At 37.6% G+C, this 26,088-nt stretch overlaps 6 protein-coding genes and 1 long non-coding RNA gene across 14 annotated transcripts; 2 read left to right on the top strand and 5 right to left on the bottom strand.

The window, feature by feature from the left end:
* Positions 1-887: 887 nt before the first annotated feature.
* LOC111457924 (probable E3 ubiquitin-protein ligase ARI10) lies at positions 888-1,955 on the bottom strand. The gene is made up of 2 exons (XM_023100377.1): positions 1,107-1,955; positions 888-1,014 (listed from the first exon to the last, which is right to left on the bottom strand). Exons 1-2 carry the CDS (start codon positions 1,856-1,858, stop codon positions 918-920), a joined length of 849 nt encoding a protein of 282 aa, XP_022956145.1. The 5' UTR covers positions 1,859-1,955; the 3' UTR covers positions 888-917.
* Positions 1,956-2,169: 214 nt separating this feature from the next.
* On the bottom strand, positions 2,170-8,983 carry LOC111457916 (AT-rich interactive domain-containing protein 4-like). Of its 6 annotated transcripts, none has more exons than XM_023100367.1 (17): positions 8,124-8,983; positions 7,993-8,028; positions 7,471-7,923; positions 7,196-7,381; positions 6,999-7,052; positions 6,780-6,868; positions 5,462-5,744; positions 5,290-5,346; positions 5,100-5,131; positions 4,773-4,908; positions 4,505-4,678; positions 3,658-4,293; positions 3,292-3,429; positions 3,118-3,216; positions 2,917-3,017; positions 2,727-2,817; positions 2,170-2,613 (listed from the first exon to the last, which is right to left on the bottom strand). In XM_023100367.1, exons 3-17 carry the CDS (start codon positions 7,618-7,620, stop codon positions 2,482-2,484), a joined length of 2,358 nt encoding a protein of 785 aa, XP_022956135.1. In that variant the 5' UTR covers positions 7,621-7,923; positions 7,993-8,028; positions 8,124-8,983; the 3' UTR covers positions 2,170-2,481. The 6 variants fall into 6 exon arrangements, with proteins under 6 accessions (XP_022956135.1, XP_022956137.1, XP_022956136.1 ...); XM_023100369.1 differs by having other exon boundaries at positions 7,993-8,025; XM_023100368.1 differs by having other exon boundaries at positions 7,993-8,983.
* Positions 8,984-9,777: 794 nt separating this feature from the next.
* Positions 9,778-10,817, bottom strand: LOC111458058. Its single transcript, XM_023100557.1, has 3 exons — positions 10,483-10,817; positions 10,273-10,409; positions 9,778-10,160 (listed from the first exon to the last, which is right to left on the bottom strand). The coding sequence occupies exons 1-3, from the start codon at positions 10,651-10,653 to the stop codon at positions 10,028-10,030; spliced, it is 441 nt and encodes a 146-aa protein (XP_022956325.1). The 5' UTR covers positions 10,654-10,817; the 3' UTR covers positions 9,778-10,027.
* On the top strand, positions 10,651-11,361 carry LOC111458059. Of its 2 annotated transcripts, none has more exons than XR_002713040.1 (2): positions 10,651-10,872; positions 11,045-11,361. It is a non-coding gene; the product is annotated as an uncharacterized LOC111458059 (long non-coding RNA). The 2 variants fall into 2 exon arrangements; XR_002713039.1 differs by having other exon boundaries at positions 10,736-10,872; positions 11,037-11,361.
* A 3,456-nt stretch (positions 11,362-14,817) lies between these two features.
* On the top strand, positions 14,818-17,012 carry LOC111457716. Of its 2 annotated transcripts, none has more exons than XM_023100085.1 (5): positions 14,818-14,923; positions 15,007-15,490; positions 15,595-16,078; positions 16,153-16,234; positions 16,647-17,012. In XM_023100085.1, the coding sequence occupies exons 1-5, from the start codon at positions 14,885-14,887 to the stop codon at positions 16,869-16,871; spliced, it is 1,314 nt and encodes a 437-aa protein (XP_022955853.1). In that variant the 5' UTR covers positions 14,818-14,884; the 3' UTR covers positions 16,872-17,012. The 2 variants fall into 2 exon arrangements, with proteins under 2 accessions (XP_022955853.1, XP_022955852.1); XM_023100084.1 differs by having other exon boundaries at positions 15,577-16,078.
* On the bottom strand, positions 16,897-21,790 carry LOC111457715 (alanine aminotransferase 2-like). The gene is made up of 15 exons (XM_023100083.1): positions 21,330-21,790; positions 20,888-20,938; positions 20,619-20,669; positions 20,026-20,091; positions 19,889-19,950; positions 19,679-19,757; positions 19,477-19,581; positions 19,280-19,390; positions 18,922-19,059; positions 18,768-18,842; positions 18,532-18,652; positions 18,260-18,414; positions 17,988-18,062; positions 17,434-17,637; positions 16,897-17,305 (listed from the first exon to the last, which is right to left on the bottom strand). The coding sequence occupies exons 1-15, from the start codon at positions 21,516-21,518 to the stop codon at positions 17,189-17,191; spliced, it is 1,599 nt and encodes a 532-aa protein (XP_022955851.1). The 5' UTR covers positions 21,519-21,790; the 3' UTR covers positions 16,897-17,188.
* A 1,807-nt stretch (positions 21,791-23,597) lies between these two features.
* LOC111457891 (pectinesterase 3-like) lies at positions 23,598-25,912 on the bottom strand. Its single transcript, XM_023100325.1, has 2 exons — positions 24,711-25,912; positions 23,598-24,403 (listed from the first exon to the last, which is right to left on the bottom strand). Exons 1-2 carry the CDS (start codon positions 25,756-25,758, stop codon positions 23,721-23,723), a joined length of 1,731 nt encoding a protein of 576 aa, XP_022956093.1. The 5' UTR covers positions 25,759-25,912; the 3' UTR covers positions 23,598-23,720.
* Positions 25,913-26,088: the final 176 nt, after the last annotated feature.

The following is a 26,088-nucleotide window of genomic DNA, read 5'->3' as shown; positions in this document are numbered from 1 at the left end:
ATATATATATATATATATATATATATATATATATATATATATATATATATATATAATGTTAAAAAAATTTAAATTTTAATAATACAATATTTTCTTTTAACTACTAAAAAAATCTACCATCTAATCCTTTCAAAATTAATTAATTTATTTTTTAATGTAGTAAAAAAATATTTTTTTTTTCTGACCTTATTTATCTAACAGATAAAAAATGTTATCTACTCCCTCCTCATATATCCTCCATAGGTGACTTGAAAGGATGAAATTCTTTATGTCTTTATTAAGAACAATTTTTTTTTTAATTAAGACTTTATACTATATTAAGTTTATTTTTATTTTTGGGCAACCTACCATTCTTATTCACGTATATCTTAATGCTCAGTGGAGGAAAAGAAGGTTCTCGAATTTTTTTTTTAGTTATAATCATTTATATCAAAACAAAAATCGTCTATTACATAAAACTCTCTATTCTGTTAGTATTTAATACTCACCATAAGAACATTCTTAAATCTCTTTTAAAACATCAAATATTAATACTATTAATGCTAACAGTTTCATTCATATATTAACCATAGATTTTGTTAGATGAATATAACTCTACAATAGTATGATATTGTATATTTTAAGCATAAGCTCTCGTGAATTTGCTTTAGATTTCTCCAAAAGATTTCACGCCAATGGAGAGAGTATTTTTTGTTTATAAAGCCATGACCATTCTCTAAATTAGTCGACGTAAGACTTTCTTCGTCCAACAAATTTAAGATATTAATGAAATTTTTGAACAACGGGTTAGCGGTATAAAACCAAATTCATTATAGGAGTAAACTAAATTATAATTTTCTTAAATAGGAGGGATCAAACATGTAATTAAAATTAAGAGAAGGGGTTTATATTAATTAAGGACGACCGGCGGGTGCAAGTCAACGTCGATAGGCCGTACGTTCATAAGCTGAGGGCGGACATGCATGGTGGCCATTCCACTTAGCTCCACAGCAGTAGCAAAATTCCGATCCGCACCTACAAATTTCATGTCAAATTACTAAATTAATTTATCTGTTTGCAAGAACAGGAAGAACAAGGAGGAGGAGGAGGCGGCGGAGGATGGTAACCTGCAGGTAATATGGAGGCAACCTTCGATCTTCTCGACTAATATCTTGCAATGAGGGCATCGCTTCCATTTCCGTTCATCCGCCAGTTTCATCGTCATCTCCTCCTCTCTGTCTACTCCTCCGTTCTTAAGCAATCTCTGAAACTCCGTGCAGTTCATGTCCCCATGCCATCCCACTCCACACTTGGCGCAGAACATTCTCCAACACTTAGGGCATTCAACCGCCTCCATATCTTCCTCGTCCACCATCCCTGCCGAGCAGTCTTTGAATGGACAGTACACCATCTTCCACTTCAGAAGCATTGCCTTCAACAGAGCATCTCCCCATCTCTCCAACACCTCTTTCGGAACGAACGAATCGCACATTTCCGGTTCCAGCACCGCCGCGCATTTTGGCTCTGGGCATTTCACCGCCATGGAATCCTCGAGCTTTGCGGCTATGTGTTTTGAGATGCAATCGGCGCAGAATGTATGGGAACAGCCGGTGGATGTGAACATTTCGGAGGCGGATTTGGTATCGGTGCAGATTGTGCATAGGGTTGTAGAACCAGAAGATTCGGGGTTGGGCGATGGTTTATTGGACATTATTGTCGAAGTGAATAAGGAGGAAGCGATTGATTCCTGGAGCTGTAACTCTTCGGCGAAGATTTCGTCGGAGATTGGGAAGACGGATTGGTGTTCGTGAAGGACAGAGAAGTATATATCGTCGACGGAGAGGGAAGAGCCGTGGCTTGATGATGCATCCACTGCCATTAGAGGTGCCTTTTGGAGTGGGAAGTGAAATTGAAAGCGATTTAAAGGGAGAATTCAACAAAATATTCAGACGATTTCCAAAGCAGATTGAACAGAGCCCGAGGAAGGTGACTGTTCGATACTTCCCCTTCGTTTTCAACCAATACTCCATAAGAACTTGATCAATGTGTTTGAATTATATTTGTGAATTGAATCATCGTTCTAAACCACAAATTTATCGGATTGCCTGATCAACGTGATTGAATGATTCGTATTTTCCTCTGTTTTCCTCTGTTTTGGAATGATTCGTAGTTTTGTTGGATCATCATGTATTTTTATACAATGAAAAATGGTAAATTAGATATCTATGTTCATTAAAATACATCAGTCATGGCTTAGCTACAAGAATAGAAGTTATATTACAGCACCCTACTGCTAACTTTACTCCTAACTCCTAAACAGCTACCTATATCATGAAGTCTGTTCTCATGTGTGCTCTAATCTTTACTCTTCAGCAGCACACCATCTCAAATCAAAACTCGTCTACGAGCTCATGGAATGAATAATTTCTCATGTACGATATAAGAATAGGCAAAAAGGAAAAATAGCACAGCCGAAACCTCGAGACGAAGGCCAAAACTGAATCAAGGTATCCGTGGTGGATTCGTTAGTCCTTGCGGAGACCCGTTTGCTACTCTGTGTGGTTTCTTCTTGTTGTAAGTTGTAATGCTACAATGTGGACAAACATACTCTAGCCCATCTGTTTTGGCATAATCCTGGAAGTAAAGAAACAAAGTATTAACCAGATTGCACAACACCCTTTCAGTTTCAAGTTTCACAAACCCGAGGATTCTCCTAGAATGTATCTCGTGATGGTCGGAAATTGTACCTTAAATGCACCGAGACCCTGCCTTCGATCGCACCCGAAATGAGCCCATTCACCACAAATACCACAGTTCACCCAATCCCCTGCTGCACTACTGTTGTACAGTTGCAAATCCCATGGTGAGGAAGTGATCTTACAATGATTATCAAAACCATGAGAGTGTGAGAAGAATCAGTAGAACAAATTGACAAACCTGTGGCACAAAAGGCAGCATTCTCCATCTACATCATCATGAGCCAATTCATATTCGAGAAGGTACGTCTCGTAATGTCGTTTCAGTGTATTTCCGACACCCTGTGAGAACATACAGGATCAACTTCTTCCAACATATGAGATTAGTAAAATTGAAACAGTTAGGGTCACAAATCTATGAGAAAAAGCTTGCTGAACATACAGTCATTCTGTTGGACATTGTGTAGTTATGCATCTTAGAGAAGATCTGCCCTTTCCAGTTGATACCGTTACCGACATGAAAGCCTCCTCGAGTGACCACCTATGAAACAGCACGTTCAATATGGGTCTTTTCAGGTAAGATACCAAAAGAGGAATCAATGATTCAAGACCGTACCTCCTTATACAAGTTATAGAGGTCAAGACGCTTTCCGTTGAGTATGGCGTCTGGGAACTCCTCAAGTCCACCTTGAGGTATAAGTCGTGAATGTCCTCTAAGTAGTAGAAACTCCATAACATCCTTCAAGAACTCCTCCTGAAATAGGAGCGGAAAAGAAACGTTAATAACAGCATAAGGAAATCCATATCAATTCAGACGGAAAAACTTCTGAAATAATTGTACATGAACATATAACATAAAGTTGAGATCTCTTCCTCCTAAGAAAAGCATTTCAGAGAAATATTTCAGTTCCAAAATATACTACCAATAACCCGATACCGACCGACCTTTTAAGTTTAAACATTAATGAACATGGTATCTTACCTCTGAGCAATCTTGAATTGGGTTTCTTCCACAACCATGCTTCTTTAGAGGCAGCGGGTTTAAGGAAATAATCTGCTTAGACTGAGATGAGCTCGAAAAGGATTTTCTTTGTGTTGCAGAAGTTGATCCTACAGTTACATGCTTTGATGGGGTAACAACAGGAAAACAAGCCTTGGGTTGTCCTCCATTGTTCCCATCTGCTTCGGTCAATCCAGAGAACGGCGTCATTTTATTCCTATGCACGCGTGGAATAGGCCTCATGGAGGCTACTTTTAATCTTTTCCTTGTTGCGAGTAAAGGTGTCTTGAACCCATTCATTGGTGCAGGCTCCTCTCTACCTACTCTTCTAATGAAAGGGATGTTTGCATATGCAAGACGATCGTGTGAAAGGGTGCTCCGTATTCCTTGGCTTGGTTCTACTCTCTTTCTACTAGGAGGCGGTGGCTTAAACCAGCTGGGTAATACACTTACAAGCAACTGATCTGAATGTTTATCATTCACATCTTTTGAACAAAAGAAGAGCAATCGCTCAGCATCCTCTTTCTCGAAAGAAGCAACAGGCAAACCCTGAACTCCCCCAATGCCGAGTGCAACTAAACTCCGATACGACATATCAGGTGCTAGCTGCCTCAAGACCTGAAACAGCATCCATGGAAAACAAATTGATATCGATACATTAAAGATGGAGCAGCTCCGGATTATTCAACCAAGTTCAAATCTTTTGATAAATTGAACCTCAACCAGAGAGCCAAGTTCATTCCTTTGAATAAAGAATAAATCAATGTACAGTTTCCTCTAGAGTACTTAATTTAACTGGGGAAGGGGGAAAGCAAGCATGTCGGCGGACCTGTGATGCCCAAGCGGGAACCTTCATGGAAACCTCAAATACTGTTGCCCCACAGGCAACTGAAGCAGATTTTCGAGGCTCGTGCATGTGATGTTTGTTGTCCTCACAATCATACATGGCATGAACCAACTGGTTATTTTCAATAATCTCGTGTTTGATATGTTTCTCTAAGAGCTGAAAAAATTAGTAGCAACCAGGTATTAGACTCCTCTGATTTGAAAAACTTAACAAAAAGAAACAGGTCAAATAGTTCAAATCAGAAACAAACCTGATCATCAAAACAAGTATGAGGGCTACCAGACACCAATATTGAGATGTGGGCTGAACTACAAGTCACTATATCACACCGCATCGTCACAACTCCACGAGCAAAGGATCCTGCCTGAAGAGGTGGCGGAGGAGCACTGAACCATATTTTTCAAGGCATTAATACCATAAACAATTGACATTCACTCAACCGAAGATTTAATTCCTATATGACACTGAGAGTTAACAAATAGAATTGGTGTACCAAATGTGCTAAGTGGTTGAAGTGTTCGAACCGAAAATATTCCAAGTGTATTTCATTATAAGTTCTTTCCAAGGAGAAGCATACCTGAACTTTCCCTGAAGTTTACACCCACGTATCTGTATCGCCCATAAAAACGAAAAACTCAAAAGTTACAACAGTTCATAGAGATCGTTTCCGTTATTTCATTCAGAACATATTAATGAATAATATCAAACAATGTCATTGACCAACTCTTACAAGCCATAAAACAAAAAAAGTTCCAAAGGATACTTACTTCAATGTTCAAAAGAGCATTAAGGCCATCCTCCAATGATCTCAATAAGCATGCATCCTAGAAAGCAAGTAAAACAGCTTAGAATTGAAAAGGTACTCATATTCTTGCACACCTATAGGCAGGTGTACCCAATGACACATGAATATATGAAAAACGCCTCGAAACTGATTACCGGTGTGCAAGGCACTCCACAGATAAGAAATCTCACGGTCACATTATTATCGTGAATACTTATGGCAGTGAGAGTTTCTAATGAACCATCTTCATCTTCACCTTCACCTACGTCGACCTTGGGGGGTTCTACATTAATCTTTAGGGGTTCCCCAAATACCTGTGGCTCTAAACCACTCGTAATACTGTCAACAATCCCAGGCAGAGCGTGACTGCTCCCCATGCAATGAAGCCTAAAAGCAGCACGTGCAAGCTGAAAAGCATCCCATGTATGAGTAGATGAACTGCAAGCACACAAGTAAAATAAAACGTAGAAATCAAATATTTGTCACCCTCCACAGACACACTAGTACAAAGGTTCAGAGAGAAAAGTAAAACAGATACAACATATGCAAAACATAAGTGTCCTTAACAAGTAGAGAGGGCCTACCAGTGTCACTAACAAGTTAGATGGCTTGTGTTTTGTATAAGAATGACACGTAGATAGCTAGAAATCGAATGCATGTCAAATGATGACTGTAGTTTTGTTTTCCGTGGGAATTCTCCTTGAGAAACTCGACTTATTTTACATGAGAATTCTTTTTTCATGTTGATTTTTAAGATTATATTCATTATATATCATGCAATTCATTAAAGTCTTCACCCTTGTTTTGTCCTTGCACTTAAGCCCTAAAAAAGAGCTATTGCTCTTTAATTTGCGTCACACTTTTAAAACCACTACTATCAATACGTTCCATAGTAGGGTGAGCTCATACAAGAAGCACAAAGTATATATAATATGAAAATGTGAGATCCCACATCGATTGGAGAGGAGAATGAAGCATTCTGTATAAGGGTGTGGAAACCTCTTCCTAGCAGACGCGTTTTAAAAACCTTGAGAGGAAGCCGAGAAGGAAAAGCCCGAAGAGGACAATATCTGCTAGTGGTGGGCTTGGACTATTACAAATGGTATCAAAGTCAGACACCAGACAGTGTGCCAGCGAGGACGCTGGGCTCCGAAGAGGGATGAATCGTGAGATCCCACGTCGATTGGAGAGAGGAACAACACATTCTTTATAAGGGTGTGGAAACCTCTTCCAAGCAGACGCGTTTTAAAAACCTTGAGCGGAAGCCTGAAAGGGAAAGCCCAAAGAGGACAATATTTGATAGCATGGGCTTGGGCTGTTACAAACAATCACAAGACAAACTTCTATTCTAACCTAAATGTGAAGATAAGTATTTACTTGAATCCATGAAGACAGGCAAATAGACACCTAAAACCACACAATTCTAGTATGCCTAATAGCAAGTAGTGTAAAGCCTTCAAATACGCAATGTACCTCTGCAACACTGAAAACAATGCATTACGAAAATGAGCTGCAGCATAACACGAAAATGTGCTGTTCCAATACATGACATAAGGAATTCCCTGCACAATAACGAATCTATTTCAATAAACATTCTTCAACAAAAAAAGATATCGTACAAGAATGAAGCGCCTCCACTATTAACACCATAATTTAACTGAAGTGGTGGTCTAAGAACCTCATATAAGTCACCTTAGAATGAAGCGCCTCCGCTATTCTGCCTCCATTTGGGATTTCTAAATACACCTGAGCAAATAGATGAACTAAATTAATCAAAACCCGAATCCATTCCTCCAACCCCATCACGAAGGAGTGAACGGGCAGAAGATAAAACGAGATGTTTATGTAAAGAACTAATGCATCAATTATAGAAGGGAGACAGAGCATACAACAGTTGGTAGTGCAGTATTGAACAGCCCACATAAATCTTCAAGAAACAAATCAACACCATTCCAAACCAAAGATCCAATTTCATCATTTCCTAGTTGTTCCCCTTGCAAGTAGACAAAGCTCGGTAGACACGATTCCACAATTCTACTAAATTCATCCGTGCTTGGATTTGTCAAAGCTCGAACCTGCACATTCAAGCAGTTGAATATTTTGACAAGAACCATCTTAAGTTTAGGAAAATTGCAGATAAATGAAAACTAATGCAGATTAGCACCTCCAATCGTCCAGAAGAAACTAATCCCGGAAACGGATATTTCAACTTATCCTCATCGACATCTTCCTCGCATTTCGCTTTAAGAACACTTCCGCAAGTGACAGCAAGTAGGCTACAAGTTTGTCTAGCAGCTATTACGGAATGAAGCATCGTTTACAAGAAGAACCGGGAGATAATTGCATTAAGCAAACTTCCTCAAGCAATGAGATCTTTCAACTTGCTTGTGGAACAGTTAGAACACAACCATTCGCCAAAACAGAGCCCCAACGCTCTGTGATCAGCTAACAATCTCAGAGACCAATACCAATAGGCCATGACCTAGAATTACAGAACCTGAATTTTCATTTTGAGGTTGAAACAATGCCATCATCCTAAAGCCTCTCAAGGACGGCTTTAAGATCAAAATCAAAGCCGTCTGGAACGTTTAATTCTCACCGGACCAACAATTAAACCCTAAGAAATCACTCACTTCAGCATATAATTTCAGCAAAACTGAATGCAGGACTTATCTAGAACTCAAACCTTATGAACAACAAGAACAAAGCATATATCCAGCTGCTGTCAAGGATTCATTAAAAAAAACAAAAACAAAAACATCAAAACCGAAGCTCCAAAGCAAAACCCATAAGAGAAAACCTCAAAATTAAACGAACCAGTCACCAGAAGAAGAAGCGAGAGGGAATTCAGCGCCTCAGACGACAGAAACCGGAAAACCCAGAAAGCGAATGGGAAGGATGAAGGGAATTTGAGCATCTAGCGCAATGAGATGAAGAAAAATCGACGAAAAATTCATACGAAAGGGGAAGAAATTTGGGGAATGATAGAAGAGTGAAGGCCGAAAAGCGAACCCTAGGCCCCTTAAAATTCACATCATTAAAAAATCGCTGAAAGAAAATAGAAATAAGAAATATTCTTACCTTTCTCCCTATCCACATTCCACGCAATAAACACGAAAATCAAAAGCTCACAGTCGCCAAAATTAAATCAAATTATTAGTTCCTTTCTGTTAAATAAGTGGGTGTCAGATAAAAACATTCCCACATCTCGGAGCCGGAAGTCAAACATATCAAAACAAGATTCAAAACACATCAAACCCAACCAGAAAAGGGAAAGGTTTATAACACAACCCCTTCTCACGAACTGCGATTCCAATCCAATCAACAAACGACATGGCCTTACAAATTTCTATTACAAATACAACAACAAATGGGCACGTGTTGTTCGTCCTCCAAGAAATTTGTAAGAAAAATCAGATCACGAGACTTCAAAACCCAGAAAAATTTGCGTTAATTGGGTGCCTAAAAGCACGGATTTAACGAAAATGGTAAAAGACATCAGGCCTTGTCTTGTTCGTAATTTGGGCTTCTTTTTCTGCCGTGGATTAGATTGATGAACAGATCGTTCTAGTTTGGTCAAGTTAGTTGAGCAGCACAAAGCGAAGGGGAAGCTTGTTCTTTTCTGCTCATACGGGCCGCATCAGCGCACGCAGGCGAAAGCATAGCCAGGAGGTAGCGAAGTTCCACAGCCTATGTCGCTCTGTTTAATTAACTTGGAATTCAAAAAAATAATTTTAAATTTTAAAAAATAAAACAATTACTTCTTCTAATTAGTATCTTAACATTTAATAAATTATTATGTATTTAAAATTTTGAAAAGTAACCCATTTATTTTATAATAATGTATTATCATTAAATTTTTTACTAAATTAAAAAAAAAAAAAGTAAAATGTGCTAAATTTCAAATTATTTATAACTTAACGAATAAATAAATATAAATATAAATATCATAAACTCAAATATTAACTGAGATAAATAACCAATATGATATAAAAAAATCGGAAATATAGGATATTTTAGAGGGATTTGAGCAAAAATAATTTAAATCTTATTATAATCGGTTTTTACCATTAAAATAATTTATAATTGTAACGACCCAGATTCACCGCTAGTAGATATTGTCCTCTTTGAACTTTCCCTTTCACGTTTCCCATTAAGGAGGTAGACACGAGGCGGTGTGCCAGTAAGTAGCTGGGCCTCAAAGGGAGTGGATTTGAGGGAGTGGATTTAGAGGGCAGTCCCACGTCGATTGAAGGAAGAAAAGAGTGTTAGCGAGGACGCTGGGCTTCGAAGTGGGGTGGATTGTGACGTTCCACATTAGTTAGGGAGGAGAAATAAACCACCATTTATAAGGGCGTGGAACCTTCCCCTAGCAGACGCGTTTTAAAGCCTTGAGGGAAAGTCCAAGGAAAGCACAATATCTGCTAGTGATGGATCTGTATTTTACAATAATTACAAACAGTAAAAAACTGACGATATCTGTTAGCAGTAAGCTTGGGATCTTTACAGACATTTCCGAGCTTTTAGTCGCTGCAAATAATTTACATTATTACAACAAAGGAGTTTTTAGGATTTTTTACAATTTATTGTATGCTATGTTTACAATCTAAGCGAAGCCATGAGCCTATGATCGAGGTAAAATTATACAAATTCTAAACAGGGAAACCACAATTTCCCCTTTCATTTGACCTGCAATTTCCAGTTCTTGAGCTAAGCAATTACTACAAACTGCAGCCATTCGCTCGAATTCGAAGCTCTCCTCTTCCACTCCCAGCACCGCCATTAATGGTTTCTAAGCTCTTCTCCCAATTTTGCTGAAGGAGAAGACGATCGATCTTCAATTCGCCATCAGATCTGAGAATCCGCGGAAACACAGAACAGGAATCAGAATTCAGAACAAAGAAAAGCATATATTACGATGCGGCCTCTAGATTCATTCGAGAAATTATCGAGATCTGGTTTCTACCTTCGACGAGACTTTTCGCAAGGTAATTTCTCAATCTCTTCCTCAATACGAGGCTCTTCGTCATCATATCCTTCGCAAATAATCTCTCCATCGTCGTCTCTGTAGCAAATCACACCATTAGAACGATCCTCGAAAACCTGCCAAAATCAACTAGACTGTAAGAACAATGATCTGATCTAAGAAGTTTAGATCACAAGGATAGAGACTAACCACGTTGTTCTTTAAAGAACATGTAATTTGGAGAGTGAGAGTTCTATTGAGTGAAAATTTTGCAGGTTTGAGCATAAAAACTTCGCTCAGAGGCTTAGTTTGAAGAGATGTAACAGAATTTAGGGCAAAAGGAGGAGATCTGCAATTTGTGCCGGTCATCGCCATTGCCATTGGAGGTCTTGAAAGAGTTTGGTCTTCGAGCTTTAAAAAGATGCTTACGGAAACCAAACCGTCCTCCAATGGATTTCATATTAAACAAAACAAGCGTTGAAAACCTTGCAATTCATGACATTTTGGGACCCAACTTGCTTCATCTCGATCACTCCCTTTGTGCATTTGAGCATTAATTTATTGTCAAATTGGCCATTGCGTCATTTCCATAATCTGCTGGTTAGTTCAGTTCTAGAGGAACTTCGAATCAAATCTTACCGATTTTCATTTTCTTTTGATCTATGTTTATATTCGTAGAACTGACATAGATTAAGCTAATGTTCTCGATCAAAATATTAAAAGTTTGAATCTCTTCTAATATATATATTTCTTTTTTTTGTTAGATTGTCAGGAAAATAATCTAATCATTATCCCTTGCTTGCAAATATAAACTTCTTCGAGTTATTAGAGATGGATAACCACGTAAGTCAATCAATTTTTATCATTTTGTTCTTTTCTTTGTCTTTTATCATTTGGTAGTAGTCCTTTGTATGTTCATGTCATATCAGTCTTTGCAACTTGGGCCATTATCGGCATCTCCATTATACCTGTATATTAGGTTTTGTGTGATTCATTGTTACTTTATGAGTGTGTCACAGTTACCCTAAAAAGATGGAACCAACCATTTTGCAAAGGGACAAAACGAAAACTCTTTTCATGTATTGATAACTATTTGGTTTATTCAATGTCAAGTTGGTAGTTCGGCTCAACCAAAATCGAACATGCGCATACACACGCATTCTCCTAGCTCACACCACATCTCACACAAAAAGAGTATATATATGTTTGATCAATGTCAAGTTAGTAGTTCGGCTCAACCAAAATCGAACATGCACATACACACGCATTCTCCTAGCTCACACCACATCTCACACAAAAAGAGTATATATATGTTTGATCAATATAGATGACGACATTCTTGGTTTATTTATTTTTTATTTTTCTATGGATCGATTTTGTAGCATCCTAATTTCGTAAAGTAGATGAAAGATCATTACTTAAAAAAAAAAGGAAAAAATAGTGGAAATTATAAACAAATATTCAAAGATAAGGTAGAGGATCCCATGAATTTCTTTTATTCAAAATTGAAAGATCACACGAACAATACACATGAAAATCTCTTCAAAAAAATCCTTTCATATCGCAAGACTCAATTTATAGAAATCATAGAGCTAACTATAGATGTCATCTCCTTTTACTCCATCACGCCATTGCCCTTAACCAACTTTTCTAACTCAATTTATAAAAAAAAGAAAGAGATGCACGAATGAGTACATAAATATTCTTCTTATACATCGTTAATATATATATATATTATTTCTAAATATAAATCCATCAAAAAAAGATAACTTAGATTCTAAATCATAGGTTTTGTTTTCAAGGTTATGAAACTAAGAATCTTTTTATTTCTTATTAATCTCTTGTCTGCCTTTGAGGACTACTCGGGACCTTGAAGAACATAATTGCCACCCTACTAATTTGTACAACCACCTAAGCGCTCTCTTAACTCACTTGAGTTCAAAATACGTCTTTTTATTTCTTATTAATTTCTTGTCTGCCTTTGAGGACTACTCGAGACCTTGAAGAACATAATTGTCACTCTACTAATTCGTACAACCACCTAAGCTTGTCTAGCCCCTTTGGGGCTCCTTATTCGTAGTTTCTTTGAGCTCATAATTTATAAGAAAACTATGAAAGGCTATCTAACCCGTCATAATTAAAGGCAAACTTCTAATCATTAACCATACGCACACCAACTAATAGGTAGAGTCAAGTATTTAGCAAACTAGATCATATATTCTCATGTTCTTTGATAGCCTAACTCATGTAAGTTCGACGTAAACTCAAGTTCTTTTCTACTTAACTGTTCACATGACTTAGGTCTGTGGAGCTTGGTGGTCACTTTAGTCCAATGAACTTCATAACTATTCTATTCGTTCTCATAGTTCAACTCCTCAAAGTCTACTGTTGGATTCTTATGTCACTATTTATTTAAAAGTTTTGTTGATATCGAAATGTTATATAAGTAGGTCACAAACTTTCCTACTATGAACATTTAATCCGGTTAGACCACTTAAGCTTAATTAAGAATTCTAATTCTAAAAGCTCTTAACTAACTTTAGCCCAGCCCGATTGAGCTCATACTCATATTCCAGTGTTATAAATCTATGTTGTAGGCTTGCCTAGACAAATAAGTTATACTAATAAGAAACTTCTAGCTTTCAAAATTTAGCCTTAATAGGGCTCCTACTAACTTACTAATCTCTCATAGCCCCGTTACTTTGGTGAGATGTTCCTAGGAAAATGGAAAATCTTGTCAGTCTATCCCTCACATAGATAATTTATTAGGGTAGTTGACATAGCCATAATAATCTCATAATGCAAATGTGACATAAAAAGGAAGGAATCGAACCCTTGTATCTGCTAACTCTATGTGGTCCCTTACTCTATTTTCACAACACAAGATCACGATTAGGAAAGAGTTGGAGACCCTAATCGTACACACATAGTGTACGTATTGCACTATTAGATCAATTTCCCCTCAGTTTTGGACCGTTACAGCAAAGAACTCCTTCCACCTCCAACTTCATTTGACAGCAAGAATTTGGTTAAAACACAAGGAATTGGCCTCCGAAGTTCGATCGGAAGCGAAGCTGCTACTTTTTTTTTTTTATAATTAATTTATGTTAAATTTCGAAAATACCCCTCCTGCTATTTTATACATATACATATATATATATATATATATATATATATATATACACACATATATATAACGTTTAAGGATTTTATGAAATATGAACGAATAAATGTGTCTATTTCTTAAAAAGCTAAATTGATGGGTAAAATTTAAAAGGGTTCTTAATTAGTTAAAAATACATTTCAGTTTATTGAGAATCAAAATTGGTTTCAAATTATAAAGATAGTAAAAAAAAAAAAAACTTAATTAATTAAATAAATTTTGTTAAAGAGTGTTCATTAAATATATATATATATATATATATATATATATATATATATATATATATATATATATATTTCACTTGAAATGCTTTATTTTTTATTTAAGTAATGGAAGCTTATTTTGAGTAAGGAAATATTAAAGCCATCCCCTCACCCTATATGCAATAATGCGCTGTCACTATTCCTTTTTATGTAACCCTATAAAGTGAGAATATATCATAGCAATAATCATCGGTCAATCATCAATAATTAGAGTCGTGTATCAGATAGGGTTGATTCAAGAATACGACTTTTAATAAATAAATTTAAAAAAAAACTACTTATAATTTTAAGAGAGTTTTGTTATTTTGACGGAGAACGATAAATAAAACTTGGTCTGATTCACTCTATTTGATATCAATTCAAATTACGTAAGGCATGAATGAAACAACACCTCTAAACTGAGTATTGGGTCGAGTTGATTGGCTCGATTTGATTCGATTCGGCCCCAGAGGATTATTTTGTTAGGTTAATGAATGAGCTGAGGTTTGAGAGGAGAACCATGGTCTAAGAATGAAATTGTGTGTGTCAAAATAATTTTTATGACAACAAATCTTGTCGGGTGGAGCTAAGCATCTTTGGGAACAGAGAAAAAAAAACACAAAAGCAAAGGGCTAAGCTTAAAGACTATTGTGCAAAGAAAAACAGAGCAAAACCAGCTTTTGCCTACAAACCAGACATCCCCTTTCCCTTAAAAAAGCTTAAACAAATCCCATCTATAACTCATAAGAAGCTTCCTAAAAAGAATACAAAACATCAGAGAGAGAGATAAGAAGAAGCCATTGATATTACCTTTTCTTCAAGTTTCAAAATTTATGATTCACGAGATAGCCTTTCCCCTGCCCTTCTCCTTTTGAGAGATAGTACTGTTTCGTCCCCTTCTTCATCTCAGGCGGGCTTCATTCTCGCCCTACATCTTAGCCTTTGAATATATGCATACATACATACATATATATATATATATATATATATATATATATATATATATAGGTATATGTATAGAGATAAGCATGGCTTGGCTAAGCTTGGCTTTTGCAGGCTATCCCATGTTAGTAGCTGCATTTGGGTTGGGACAGTGAGGACTCTGCCACACTGCTTTATATCTAAATCATGAAGATAGAGATTGAGATAGAGATAGAGAAGAAAAAGGAGTGAACCCTTTTGATCATCTTCAACAAGCTTGAAAGCAATGGATCTTCCCACTCCCATATTTGAATCAAATGATGGGGTAAATGTTGTTTTGAGGCTTTTATTGGTTATCTTCTTCTAAAGCTCTTGATTATGGCTTGTGTGTTTGTTTTTCTGATTCAGGAACCGCCATTGGAGGGCAGGAGAAGCTTCTATGGTAGAACCAAGGGCAACCCTTTTGAAGGCACCTTCCATGACCCACTTTGCAAGCTCAATCTTAAAGAAACTTCAGAGTTTGTCAAGTCCTTACCAATGGCGAACAATGTCAGCTGCTCTGTTTCAACTCAGAGGAGGACAGAGGGTCTTAACTCAGTGACTCAAAGACGAGTTATGGAGTCTCCTTCAACTCCTGGAAGACCTGTTTTTGGGTTCAGTGTTGGAAACCTTTTAAGAAACAATGTCCCTTCAAAATGGGATGAAGCAGAGAAATGGCTCGTTTGTAGCCCTTGCAATGACTCCCCTGCCCACACATTGAAGCCATCCGAGCCCACAAGGATGTTAAAGCAATGTGAGGTCTTTGCTGAGAAGTCTCGAGTTACAGAGGAAAGGATCTCCAAAGCAGCAGCTTCAAGAACTGTTAATGGAGTTTCTGATCTACACATAAAAGGTAACAACTTTCCTGTTCTACTTAAAACTTTTCAGCTTTACTCAGAGCCCCTAAATTATTGCTACTTTTTCAACGTTTTCCTGTAGCTTGTTTAAAAACTACAGATAAGTTTATGGACGATTTGGAGGCAACTTTGTCCACGAACGAAGGCTTTGTGTTCAAGAGCTCACCCATTGACAAGATGAAAGTTGCAGGCGCCATTATTGAGGTTCAGCACAGAGACATTGGAACAGAGATGACTCCTCTCGGCAGTTCCACCACCTCAAGGTGTCCAACGCCATTTAAAAGCACTTCCCCTGCTCGCTACAACACGCCATCTAGCAGATCCGGGCTGCTCGGTCTGGACACCAAGGGCGGCGACAGTCCCACCATCGACATTTCCCAATTGCAGGAATGCCATTTGGCTAAGCTACAGCTTCCATCTCAATATGATTCTATTGCATCACATTGGAGCTCAAGAGAAGAGGAAGAGGAAGAAATTTCCAAAAGCTTGAGACACTCCGAAACTGGCAATGAATGCCGGAAAAGTATATCAGATTCAAGAGCTGCAGCTTGGGAAGAAGAGAAGAAGACTAAATGCTGTAATAGGTAAGCATTTATCTTTTACTTATGAATTTCACCTTTGGCCAAGACAGAGTTTGATTCCTACAACTTTTTTCCAGATATCAGAGAGAAGAAGCCAAGATACAGGCTTGGGTGAACCTTCAAAATGCAAAAGCAGAAGCTCAATCAAAGGAACTTGAGGTGACCCATTATCCAAAACTTCATTTTTATTCAAGTTTTCTGGTTTTTTATGTTTTGGGTTTCGTCGTTTTCCTTCCTCGAGCCGTCCGCCATAGTTGAGCCAGTTATGGTTCTCTCTGCTGGCTTCTTGACTAGCCCACCTCTGTTTCTGTGCTCACCTGATTTTCAGTAACCCTCATATCTGCATATGCTTCCATTAAAATAAGAATTGAAAGCTACAAGTCATCTTCCTAATAACTTTATGACAGCAATCTCCATTTGGAAAACGAAAGCGAAGAAAAAGGAGAATTTGTTTGTCAATTGGTCTCTGGCATGCCTGAAAAACAGGGCTCAAGTTCCTATTAGTCTTTAATGATCTTAAATACCCCACCTTTAATGGTTACTGTAAAGAACAGATGAAATGATAATGCAGGTGAAAATAGAAAGGATGAGATCAAATTTAGAGGAGAAGCTGATGAAGAGATTGGCAATAGTCCATAGAAAAGCTGAGGAATGGAGAGAAGCAGCCAGGCAACAGCACTCAGGGCAGATTCAGAAAGCTACAGAACAAGCCAAGAAGCTAAATTGGAGACAATCTTATTCTTTTGGCCACAACATCACTTCTTGCAGTTGCTTTCCTAGCCATAACACTCACTAAAATAGAATAATGAAATCAAATACTACTTGTAGCAACTCTTCCCTTTTTCAATTTTATTATTGTTGTTCCTTGAAAGAAGAACAAGATCAGAAGGAAGAGGAAGTCACTTTCTTTGAGTTGTGAACAAAATATAAGATTGGGCTTGATTCCCTTCAATATCGTTTTGAGGAAGTAAATAAAATAAACACCCGTCTATCACTATTCCTAATTTAGGAAGTGGGAGGTCAAATTCATAATGCAAAAGTGAGCATGCTAACCACAGAGCTCATCATTTAAGGGAATGGGTTTAACATTACTATTGGTTCTGCAGCAGAGATTCAGTCACGAAACTCTTCCATGAATTGTTTATGGAACTCAGTCAAGCGTGAAACAATGTCTGGAATCTTGTCCTCCTGTGGTAGTATGGTGCATCTAAAATGCCAGGTACCGGGAACCTTCAAGAAAACAAACGACGGTCTTAATACCATTTGCTATACCCTAAAAGAAAGAACCAAAGACCTCTTTTATGTTTCGAGGTTGGCAGCCACATGGCCCAAGCATGATTAGAAGAAACGAAACTAACCTGACCAAAACCAGAACCTGGAACAACGACGATGCCAGTAGCATTAAGGAGGCGACGACAATAGAATGTATCAGGAGATGTATTGGCAGCTTCAGCTGCTTTGACTGCCTTCACGGGCAGGTAAATACGAGGAAAGAGATACATAGCTCCTTCTGTTTTATTGCACTCCACACCTTCTAAATTGTTTAAGGCATCTTCTAGTGCCTACAGTAGGAGTGAAAGTAAAATAAGGGGAGGTAGCAGGAGAGGAAGCAAATCTGCTGTAACATTTTCTGTAAATGCTCCTTAGCTACATTGTCGAGTGTGGATCGGCAACTCATATTCCGTTTAAATGGGGATACACATAGTAATTATAAAACAAAAAGAAATGGCAGCAAACCTAAACAGCAACCTAAGAACACTGAGGATCTGAAACATAAGTTAACGACTGAATGACGCCCAGCACACGTTTAGACCCCCAACAGTTTAGGCCATGAAAGCATCTCAGGTTTTGCATGAGTAAATCTAAACAATAGTAAAAACTTCTTATTAATCGTCTATGTTAATTTACTAACCTTTGCACGCCTTGCCAGAGAAGAGAGGATTCCATCCTTCTCTGCACTATATGAGTCAAAAGATTCATCTCCAACCTGCATATACAGAACTTGCTTAATATGAAGCAGCAAGAGCATGCAATGTCTAATATCATAATACAAAGTCTAACAAGCAAGAAGCAAGAGAACCCACTTGCCTATCCAAATTCCAAGACGTTTAAATCTTAGTCTTGAATGGGAGAAATCAATAAACATTATTCAATTGACCCATAGTTTAGAGAGACGAAAGTAACCTTTGGAGGACTCATTACAAGGCTTGCTAGAATCTGGCCAGAAATATTAGAACACAGATTCACTGATGCCACTTTGTATATCTGTTCCCTTATCTCAGGACTGAAACCAGTAACCTCCATGTAACCACCTCTTTTTCCACACTCGCCATAGTAACCTACATCATGTATAAATATACAACTGCTCCTTACATTTGAAATTGATCGATTCGATAAGATTTTCTCCTAACCCATGTTTCATCAGTAAATCAGATGAAAAGAAAATGAAATATCACCTTTAGAGACAGACTGAAATGATATCAATGTGATATCCTCATTGCCATAGCCCATAGACCGGGAAATCTTCTTAAAGGAGTGGAACTTCTTATCAGGAACGTAAATGTTTTCCTGATATACCTGGAGAAAGTAACAAAGATACATAAATTAAGTTCAGGAGAATCAATTATTTCATTCGTTGGTTTAAAATGTATCAATACATCACTTATATTCATCTAATTGCAGGTCTACCAACCTCATCCGCAAGAAGAACAAGACCCTCTTGTTTGCAGAATTCCACAATCTGCCGCTGATTATCCTCAGCAAGAACCTGTAGGCATTTTACATCAATCTTTTAACAAGGGACACATTTTTTTAACCAGAAAATACGACGTGGCAGCAAGACGCACCTGTCCTGTGGGATTCCCGGGATTTATTACCACCAGTGCCCTAACATTTATACCCTTGGACTTGGCAGCCTCCAGTTGCTTCTTAAGCTCAGAAATTTCCAGTCCCCACCCGGCGGATTCGTCAAGATAGTATGGAACCTGCATAACACCAGATGATCCATCACATTACACTGAAACAGATAAAGCTCTACGTTCTACAGTGCTCAAGACAAGTTGAACAAACTTATGCTAAAGAAAATATACGACTGCCAATTGCTCTAGAAGCTAAAACATAATTTTTTAGGTCAGCTAGAAGTTAGCACATTAAAACAACCACCGATTTTATTAGCTTGAAATTCTGAATAAAAGACTCAAATACCAGAGTGCCACCATTGAGAGCTATTGAAGCAGAGTACAACGGGTATTGAGGGATTGGACAAAGAATTCCATCCCCTTCTGATCTTATAAGCAATTGCATCATTATATGGACCTGGTCAGGGAAAGAACACCGGGATAATTAATAAGCTTAATATGGAAAAATATTATCTTTGTGCTAGATAGAAAAATGGAGGTCACCGCTGGGCTTGCACCATCTGTTAAGAAAATATCATTTGGATCGGCAGGATATCCATCACGAGCTTCAATTCCAGCAGCAATTGTATCACGCAAACCCTTGATACCCTGATGTCAAAAGTGAAACCAATAAACTTAGAATCATCATCATTGCAATATTTTAGCATAAACTTCACTATCTTCTCTTATGGACATTCTCAATGACCTGGCTGTGACTATATGCACCAGTTGCTCTTCCTGGTATTTGATCTAGAATTTCCCAAGCTCTCTTGATGGCATCAGTACTGCAATAAGTTTGGAAAACTCAGTTTAGGGAGAAGAAAACACAACTTCAAGCTTTGTGCAAGGCTACTAATTATACAAATGACATGTTCTTACAAGGAAGAAACAAAAATATATATATAAGTTATGATACCTGAACAAACCCTGTGTTTCACTTCTGTCCAAAATAGCAGGATGATCGCACAATGCAAGAACCTGAGATTCGGAAACATAGTAATTTTTCCATCCATTATAAGAAATGCCAAATTCTGTGAAAAAGAGTTAACAAACCTCACGGAAGAAAGTAATTGGCTGCTGGCCAAGGGACTGGGGATTTCCAATATTGCAGTAGAGTATCTATATGAAATAAAGACAACAAATCGATGTAGAATGTTAACTCAATGATGTTATAACCATATAGTTCAGTGCCGTAAGATGGCAGCAGCCAAAACACCCATTACCAAAAGTCAACAAAATTTCATTAATTAGAGGTTGTATGCATCATAATAAAAGAAAGTATCGCTTGCCTATTTAAATCAAATTTCCACAGTTTCTATTAGAAAGTGGGTACTATAACAGACCAAACTCACTACTAACAAATATTGTTCACTTTGGTCCGTTACATATCGCTGTCAGTCTCACGATTTTTAAAACACGTATGCTAGGGAGAGGTTTCAACACCCTTATAAGAAATGTTTCATTCTCCTCTCCAACTGACGTGGGATCTCAAAGGTACACACGTATAAGGAGATATTTTCACATTCTTCATCAACTACTAACCAAGTATACAACATCATAGAATGACTAAAGGCCATCCAACTAAAAACCAAACTAGAAGACTACAAATCCGTATTCTGATTAACAGTTGATAGAGTTTTCCATACCTCATCAAAAGGATGTGAACCAGGCTTAGCCAATAACTCCTCTTGTAATCTCTACAGAAGAAATGCATAAAAAGAACAATAAGATAAAGAAAAATACAACACCGTGCAAATGAAATTCAAGAAACGCAGTTCTTAACCAATCAGAAAGATTGATTGATTATTCCAACTTCAAAACAAAGCACAAAATTAACTTTTAAAACTTCAAATCTCCCATTAGGTTTCTATCTGTCTTAAGCGTGTACTCTTACACAAAAAGCGAGTCAACCTACCTGGGCAAGGGTAACGATTTCACCTCTGACAGCATACTCACATTTAAGCACCTGGAAAAGAACATGTTGAATGATCACTACGTATAAAGACGAAAAAAACAAACGTTTCTACAGATAACCTAAACAGATTGAAACTCAATAACAATTCAATGGAGTATCCATAGAAAAGGGGGATTATATTAATAGAGAAATTCAACAGCAATTATATAGCTCGTATTACGGACTGAATCTGAAAGGGTTCCTTTCAAAGCTCAATAGAAATCCCCTCAAACAGAAAGGGGCTTTCAAATGTTAATATAATCAAAGGAGAGTCATGATTCCAGGGATGAACCCGAACAGTATGAGCAACAGAACATCCACAAACTCTAAACATTGACTTGTTAATAACCAAACCAATCAAACGGATCAACAGAAAACATAAAAACCAATCAAGTAACGATACCTTTTCGTTAATGGTGCCGAGTGAAACCGGATGAGTGGAAGAGGAAGACATGGATGAAGAAGAAGAAGAAGAAGAAGAAGAAGAGGGGTGATCGAGAATGGGTGAAGAGGACAAAAGGCGGGGAAATTGAAGGGAGCGCTTGCGAAGAAGATCGGCAATTGTGGCGGAAACGCGAGCGTATTTCCTCATGGCTGGATTGAGGAAAATATATAAAATCGGGGGCGAAAAGCAGAAATCTTGAGAACTGGGAAGGAAAAAGCAAATTTGTAGGAACGGTGAATACTTATTGCGATTTGATTCGGATGGATTTGGCGCACACAGACTTGACTTTGGTTGAATCCGTGTGTTATAAACAACACAATTGTCAGCGAAAATTAGTTAACAATTCATTTATGAACATCTCTCTCATCCTCGGTTCCCTCAATTTTCCCCAACCCTGTGTCCACGCCACCCAGAAATTGGATACTTTCCTAACGCTACATTATTATTATTATTATTAACTATTAATTTTTTTATTATTATTGTTATTATTATTATTATTATTATTTCCAAAATTAATGGTGAGATTGTATCCGAAAAATCTTTTAGATTAACCTAAAATTTTAAATGGGTTGAGTGGCTGATCGAACAAAGTTCACAGTATAATCCAACACTTTGGTTGGGTAGTAAGTTTTTTTTTTTTTTTTTTAATTACTTTAAAAAAATCATATTTATCTGTTATACATGTTACATATTAATATTAGTAAATGTTAAATATTATTAATCTTTAAAATAATTTTAAAAATGGAGTAGAGTTAGATTGGTTTTAAACCTATTTTTGAGTTGGCCCGATGACCCGTCCAAAGAAAATGTCAATCTACTAATAAATTAAATTTTATGTTAAATTAATTTAACTGAACTCAACTTTTATAGTTTGAATTTGACATACATGAATTATTCAAATTATATAAAGACCTCTAATATTTTGCATCTCTTGAATTAGTTTTGTTTTATTTTAACGAGAAAAGATCTATGTATTTTTGTTATTTTAGTACTTTTTTGTGAGATTGAAAAGTCGAAAATACCCTTAAAAAAAGGCATGAACGACGGCATTCATGATATAGTTTTTAGATTATCATACATGTGGAAAGAAATTAAAATTTACTATTTAATTTTTAGAATGGAATAAGTGATAATTTTGGTAAATCTCTAAACCTTTAGTTGCCATTTAAACTCTATCATTTTTGTTATTAATATTGAGATTTCTGTAATGGAACATGCTTTATATGGTAAGAGCACGGATAAGGTAACCGACTTTTCTATTAAAACTTAAATATTTTATTTTTCTAAAATGGTTGAATATGTTTGTTATTGTATGATATGATATATGCTTGATTGTGAAAATAAATACTTTGGGACTTATGCATTCATGTTATGTTTGATGATTGAGGAGATTATCGTAAGGGTTACACGATGTGTGAATCGGGTAACTAGCCACTAATAGTCGTTTGCAGAATGACTGCAGATAATGGTTATCAAGGTCAAGGTTATATGTTGTGCGAACGGGGCAATTAGGGTAACTAGCCAATAATAGTCTATGCATAGTGATCGCAGATAATGGTTATCAAAATCAAGGTGTATGACGTGTGAACCAGGTAATCAACCATTAATAATCATTTTAAGGTGTAAGAGTATATATTAATTTTTATGTGTTAAGGGCTACATGCTGTGTGAATTCGGTAACCAACCACTAAAGATCATTTGGAGGAGGGATTGGTGAAAATAGTTTCAGTGGGAAGATTACACGTTGATTGTTTCAGGTAATTAACCACTAAGGTCCATCAAGTTCGTTTAATTAGCCACACGATGGTCTAAATATTTGACCCTAATAAAGGAGTTTCTCGTTTAGTATTTTTAATATTCACTCTTTAATATATATATAAATAAATATTTGGGAAATTAGTAAAATAAACGATATTTAATTTTAGATGAGTCGTATTTAAAATGCATTTACTTTTTAAATTAGTCACTCAAAAATCAAATATAGATTATTTTTTGTTATTTTAAAATCTACTCAATATATTTTATTTAAATTAGTCATTTTTCACATACGTAAGTTGGTCAATTTAAAATAAAAAATAAAAACATACACCATTTTAATAAGAAAAAATATTTTATTTTATACCTAACTTTATTAAAATAATAAAATAAGTACTTAGTACAACAAATTTAATCTAATCTAAATATAATCATGGATTAAATATTATTTTAAAATCTATACTCCATTCCTAGCTTCTTAAAACTTGCACTCCAAACACAATTTTATTGAAAACCCAACCAGAAAAAGAGGAAAAAAAATTATAAATTAATTTAAACTGCTCAACGTGTGAGTTGTCTTCTTCTATGTGTTTATCACAAGGATGTATCAAATTTTACACTGGTGGCCGGCAACCATTCCTCGCCGTTGAGGAACGTCCGGACGGTGAACTTTGCGGCCTCGGCGTCGGTAAGACTGGGCCTGTAACCGGTCCATTTGACCCTCTTGTCCACGTTGGATCCAGGCCCACTATTCTGATACTCTCCGTAAAATATGCTGCTGGGTGGGTCCTGCCCGCTCACCCATTCCTTCCACCCGATGGGCTGCAGGAAGCCCCCAATCTCCGACTGCATAATCACGGTGGTGGAAAATTCCTTCCATGGCCGCCCCAAGTAAGTGGGGGCAGTGAGACTGTCGTTGTAGGCAGAAAAAGTGCATTTCTGAATGGAAATGCCGGAGTTTTGGTTGATGTCCTTTTTGCCTTGGGCTGTGATGGTGTTGAACTGATTGGGAAGTGGCTGCCTGGGCCGGATGTTGCAGTTCTGGAATACCACGGCGGCGTTGCCGAAGATGAAGTCGATTGTGCCGGTGATGTCGCAGTTCCTGTAGAATTGACGGTTTGAATGGGCGTAAAGAGTGTCTTGATAGCCATCAAATGAACATCCGTACATCACAGATAGGTCGGAGCCTGACCGGAAGGCGACAGCCTGGTGTTTGGCCGGCCCGGCTGTGTTGATGAACCCCATATCCTTCCCGATGAATCCCTTGCCTTGAACAGCTGCAGAACCAAACAAAATTAATCAAACACAACAGCCAATTCACAGAACAGGGAAGAAGAAACGACAGGTCAAAAGGGGAAGTGGTGGAAAGTGGTGGAAAGTTGCCCTCACATGGCTGACAACTCGACCATGTGGGTTTCTGACGACAAGGGTAGTGGCCTATGTACCCAATCAATACGCTGATTATCGGAAAAAACTTTTAGGTTCCTATTTAAAACTAAAATTAATTGAAGTCTATGAACACATCAAATTGCTGATAGATTAAATGAAGCAATTAAGAACAATGAAAATCATTCAATGGATTACCAAAAGTGGCGGTGGCGTAGGTGGGAGTGCCGTCGATGAAGTTAAGGCGGCCTGAAACAATGGTTCTGGTTTTGCCATCTCCGTACATCATAACATTCCACTTGCTCTTATCCAGAATCACATTCTCTTCGTATAATCCTTCTTTTACATAGATGATGAATCTTTCTTTACTCTTCTTTGGCACCGCTGCTACGGCCTCTTTGATCGTCGTGAAATCCCCTGTCCCATCCTTCGACACCGTCGCATGCACCGTCACATTGTTCTCCTGCAAAAGCCTCCGATCGCCGGGGCTTAACCACTCCGGGAACGCCATCAGTTTCCGGTGGATAGGGATGTTGAAATCCGCCAACAGCCCCAGGATTTTGGTCACAATCGCTAAACTATTGCTAGTGAACTCGGTCGAGTTCGCCATTACCGCTTGCAAATTTTCGAGAACCGCGGTCTGGTTTAGATCTCGAATGGCATCGAGGCAGGTTTCTTGGTCTGTGATTGTGGTGCTCAGCCAGGTTTTCAGATCTTCAATCCTCGACGGCGACAAGAACTTCTCGCCATGGCGATCCACTTCCATGGATGAAACGGTGTCGTTTAGTGTGTCAATGGCATCTTTAAAAACAGACGAGCAGATTCCAATCGCAGCTTTAACCTTCACATCACTAGTACTGGAATTTAGGTTAGAGGCATAATCAGAGAGTTTTGAGATCGAATCGGTGGCGACTCGGAGAGAAAGCTTGAAGAGAAATATCGGATCGGTGGTGTTGGAGTTTTCGAGAGAGGATTGACAGGAACTCGGATACTGAGTGACGCTACAGAGAGTTTTGAGTGAAGCGGCCGGAGGGAGCTCAGTGGGAGGAGTCGAACTCGTGGTCGAAGAAGAGGAAGAGTTCCGTTTATGAATGACGATTCCGACGACGGCGCCGATGACCAAAGCAATAAGAAGAACAATAGAGAGAAGTAGTATAATGAGTCGGCGGCGAGTTTTCTGACGGAAAGCTTGGTGTTCGAGCTCGTCGACCTTGCCGTAGCCCTTGAAGGACTTGACGGAATCCATGGAGGAATGGAGGGAAAAGAGAGGAAGAGAGAAGGAGGTTTAGGGTTTGGAATTTGGAAACTGAAAAGGAAATGCGTAGCGATCGAGAAACGAAGGTTGCTGAGGGAATTGCCTTTATAAAAAGGAACAGAATCGACTAGCACAGATGTGAACTTCTCCTTCTTGGATGGATCTTGTTTTTTTTCTTTTTTTTCTTTTCTTGGTAATTAAAAAAAGAAAATGCTAATTTAATAAAATTATCTTTCAATTTTATATTCGGTCTAAAAAAGCATCTAAATTAAAAAAAAAAAAATTTAATAAATCATTAAACTTTAAAAAAAAAAAAAAAAA

The sequence above is a fragment of the Cucurbita moschata genome, unplaced genomic scaffold (assembly GCF_002738365.1).
Source record: "Cucurbita moschata cultivar Rifu unplaced genomic scaffold, Cmos_1.0 Cmo_Scf00020, whole genome shotgun sequence".
Lineage (NCBI taxonomy): Eukaryota > Viridiplantae > Streptophyta > Magnoliopsida > Cucurbitales > Cucurbitaceae > Cucurbita > Cucurbita moschata.
Note: the sequence above shows the minus strand (reverse complement) of the source record. Positions and strands in the feature narration are given on the sequence as shown.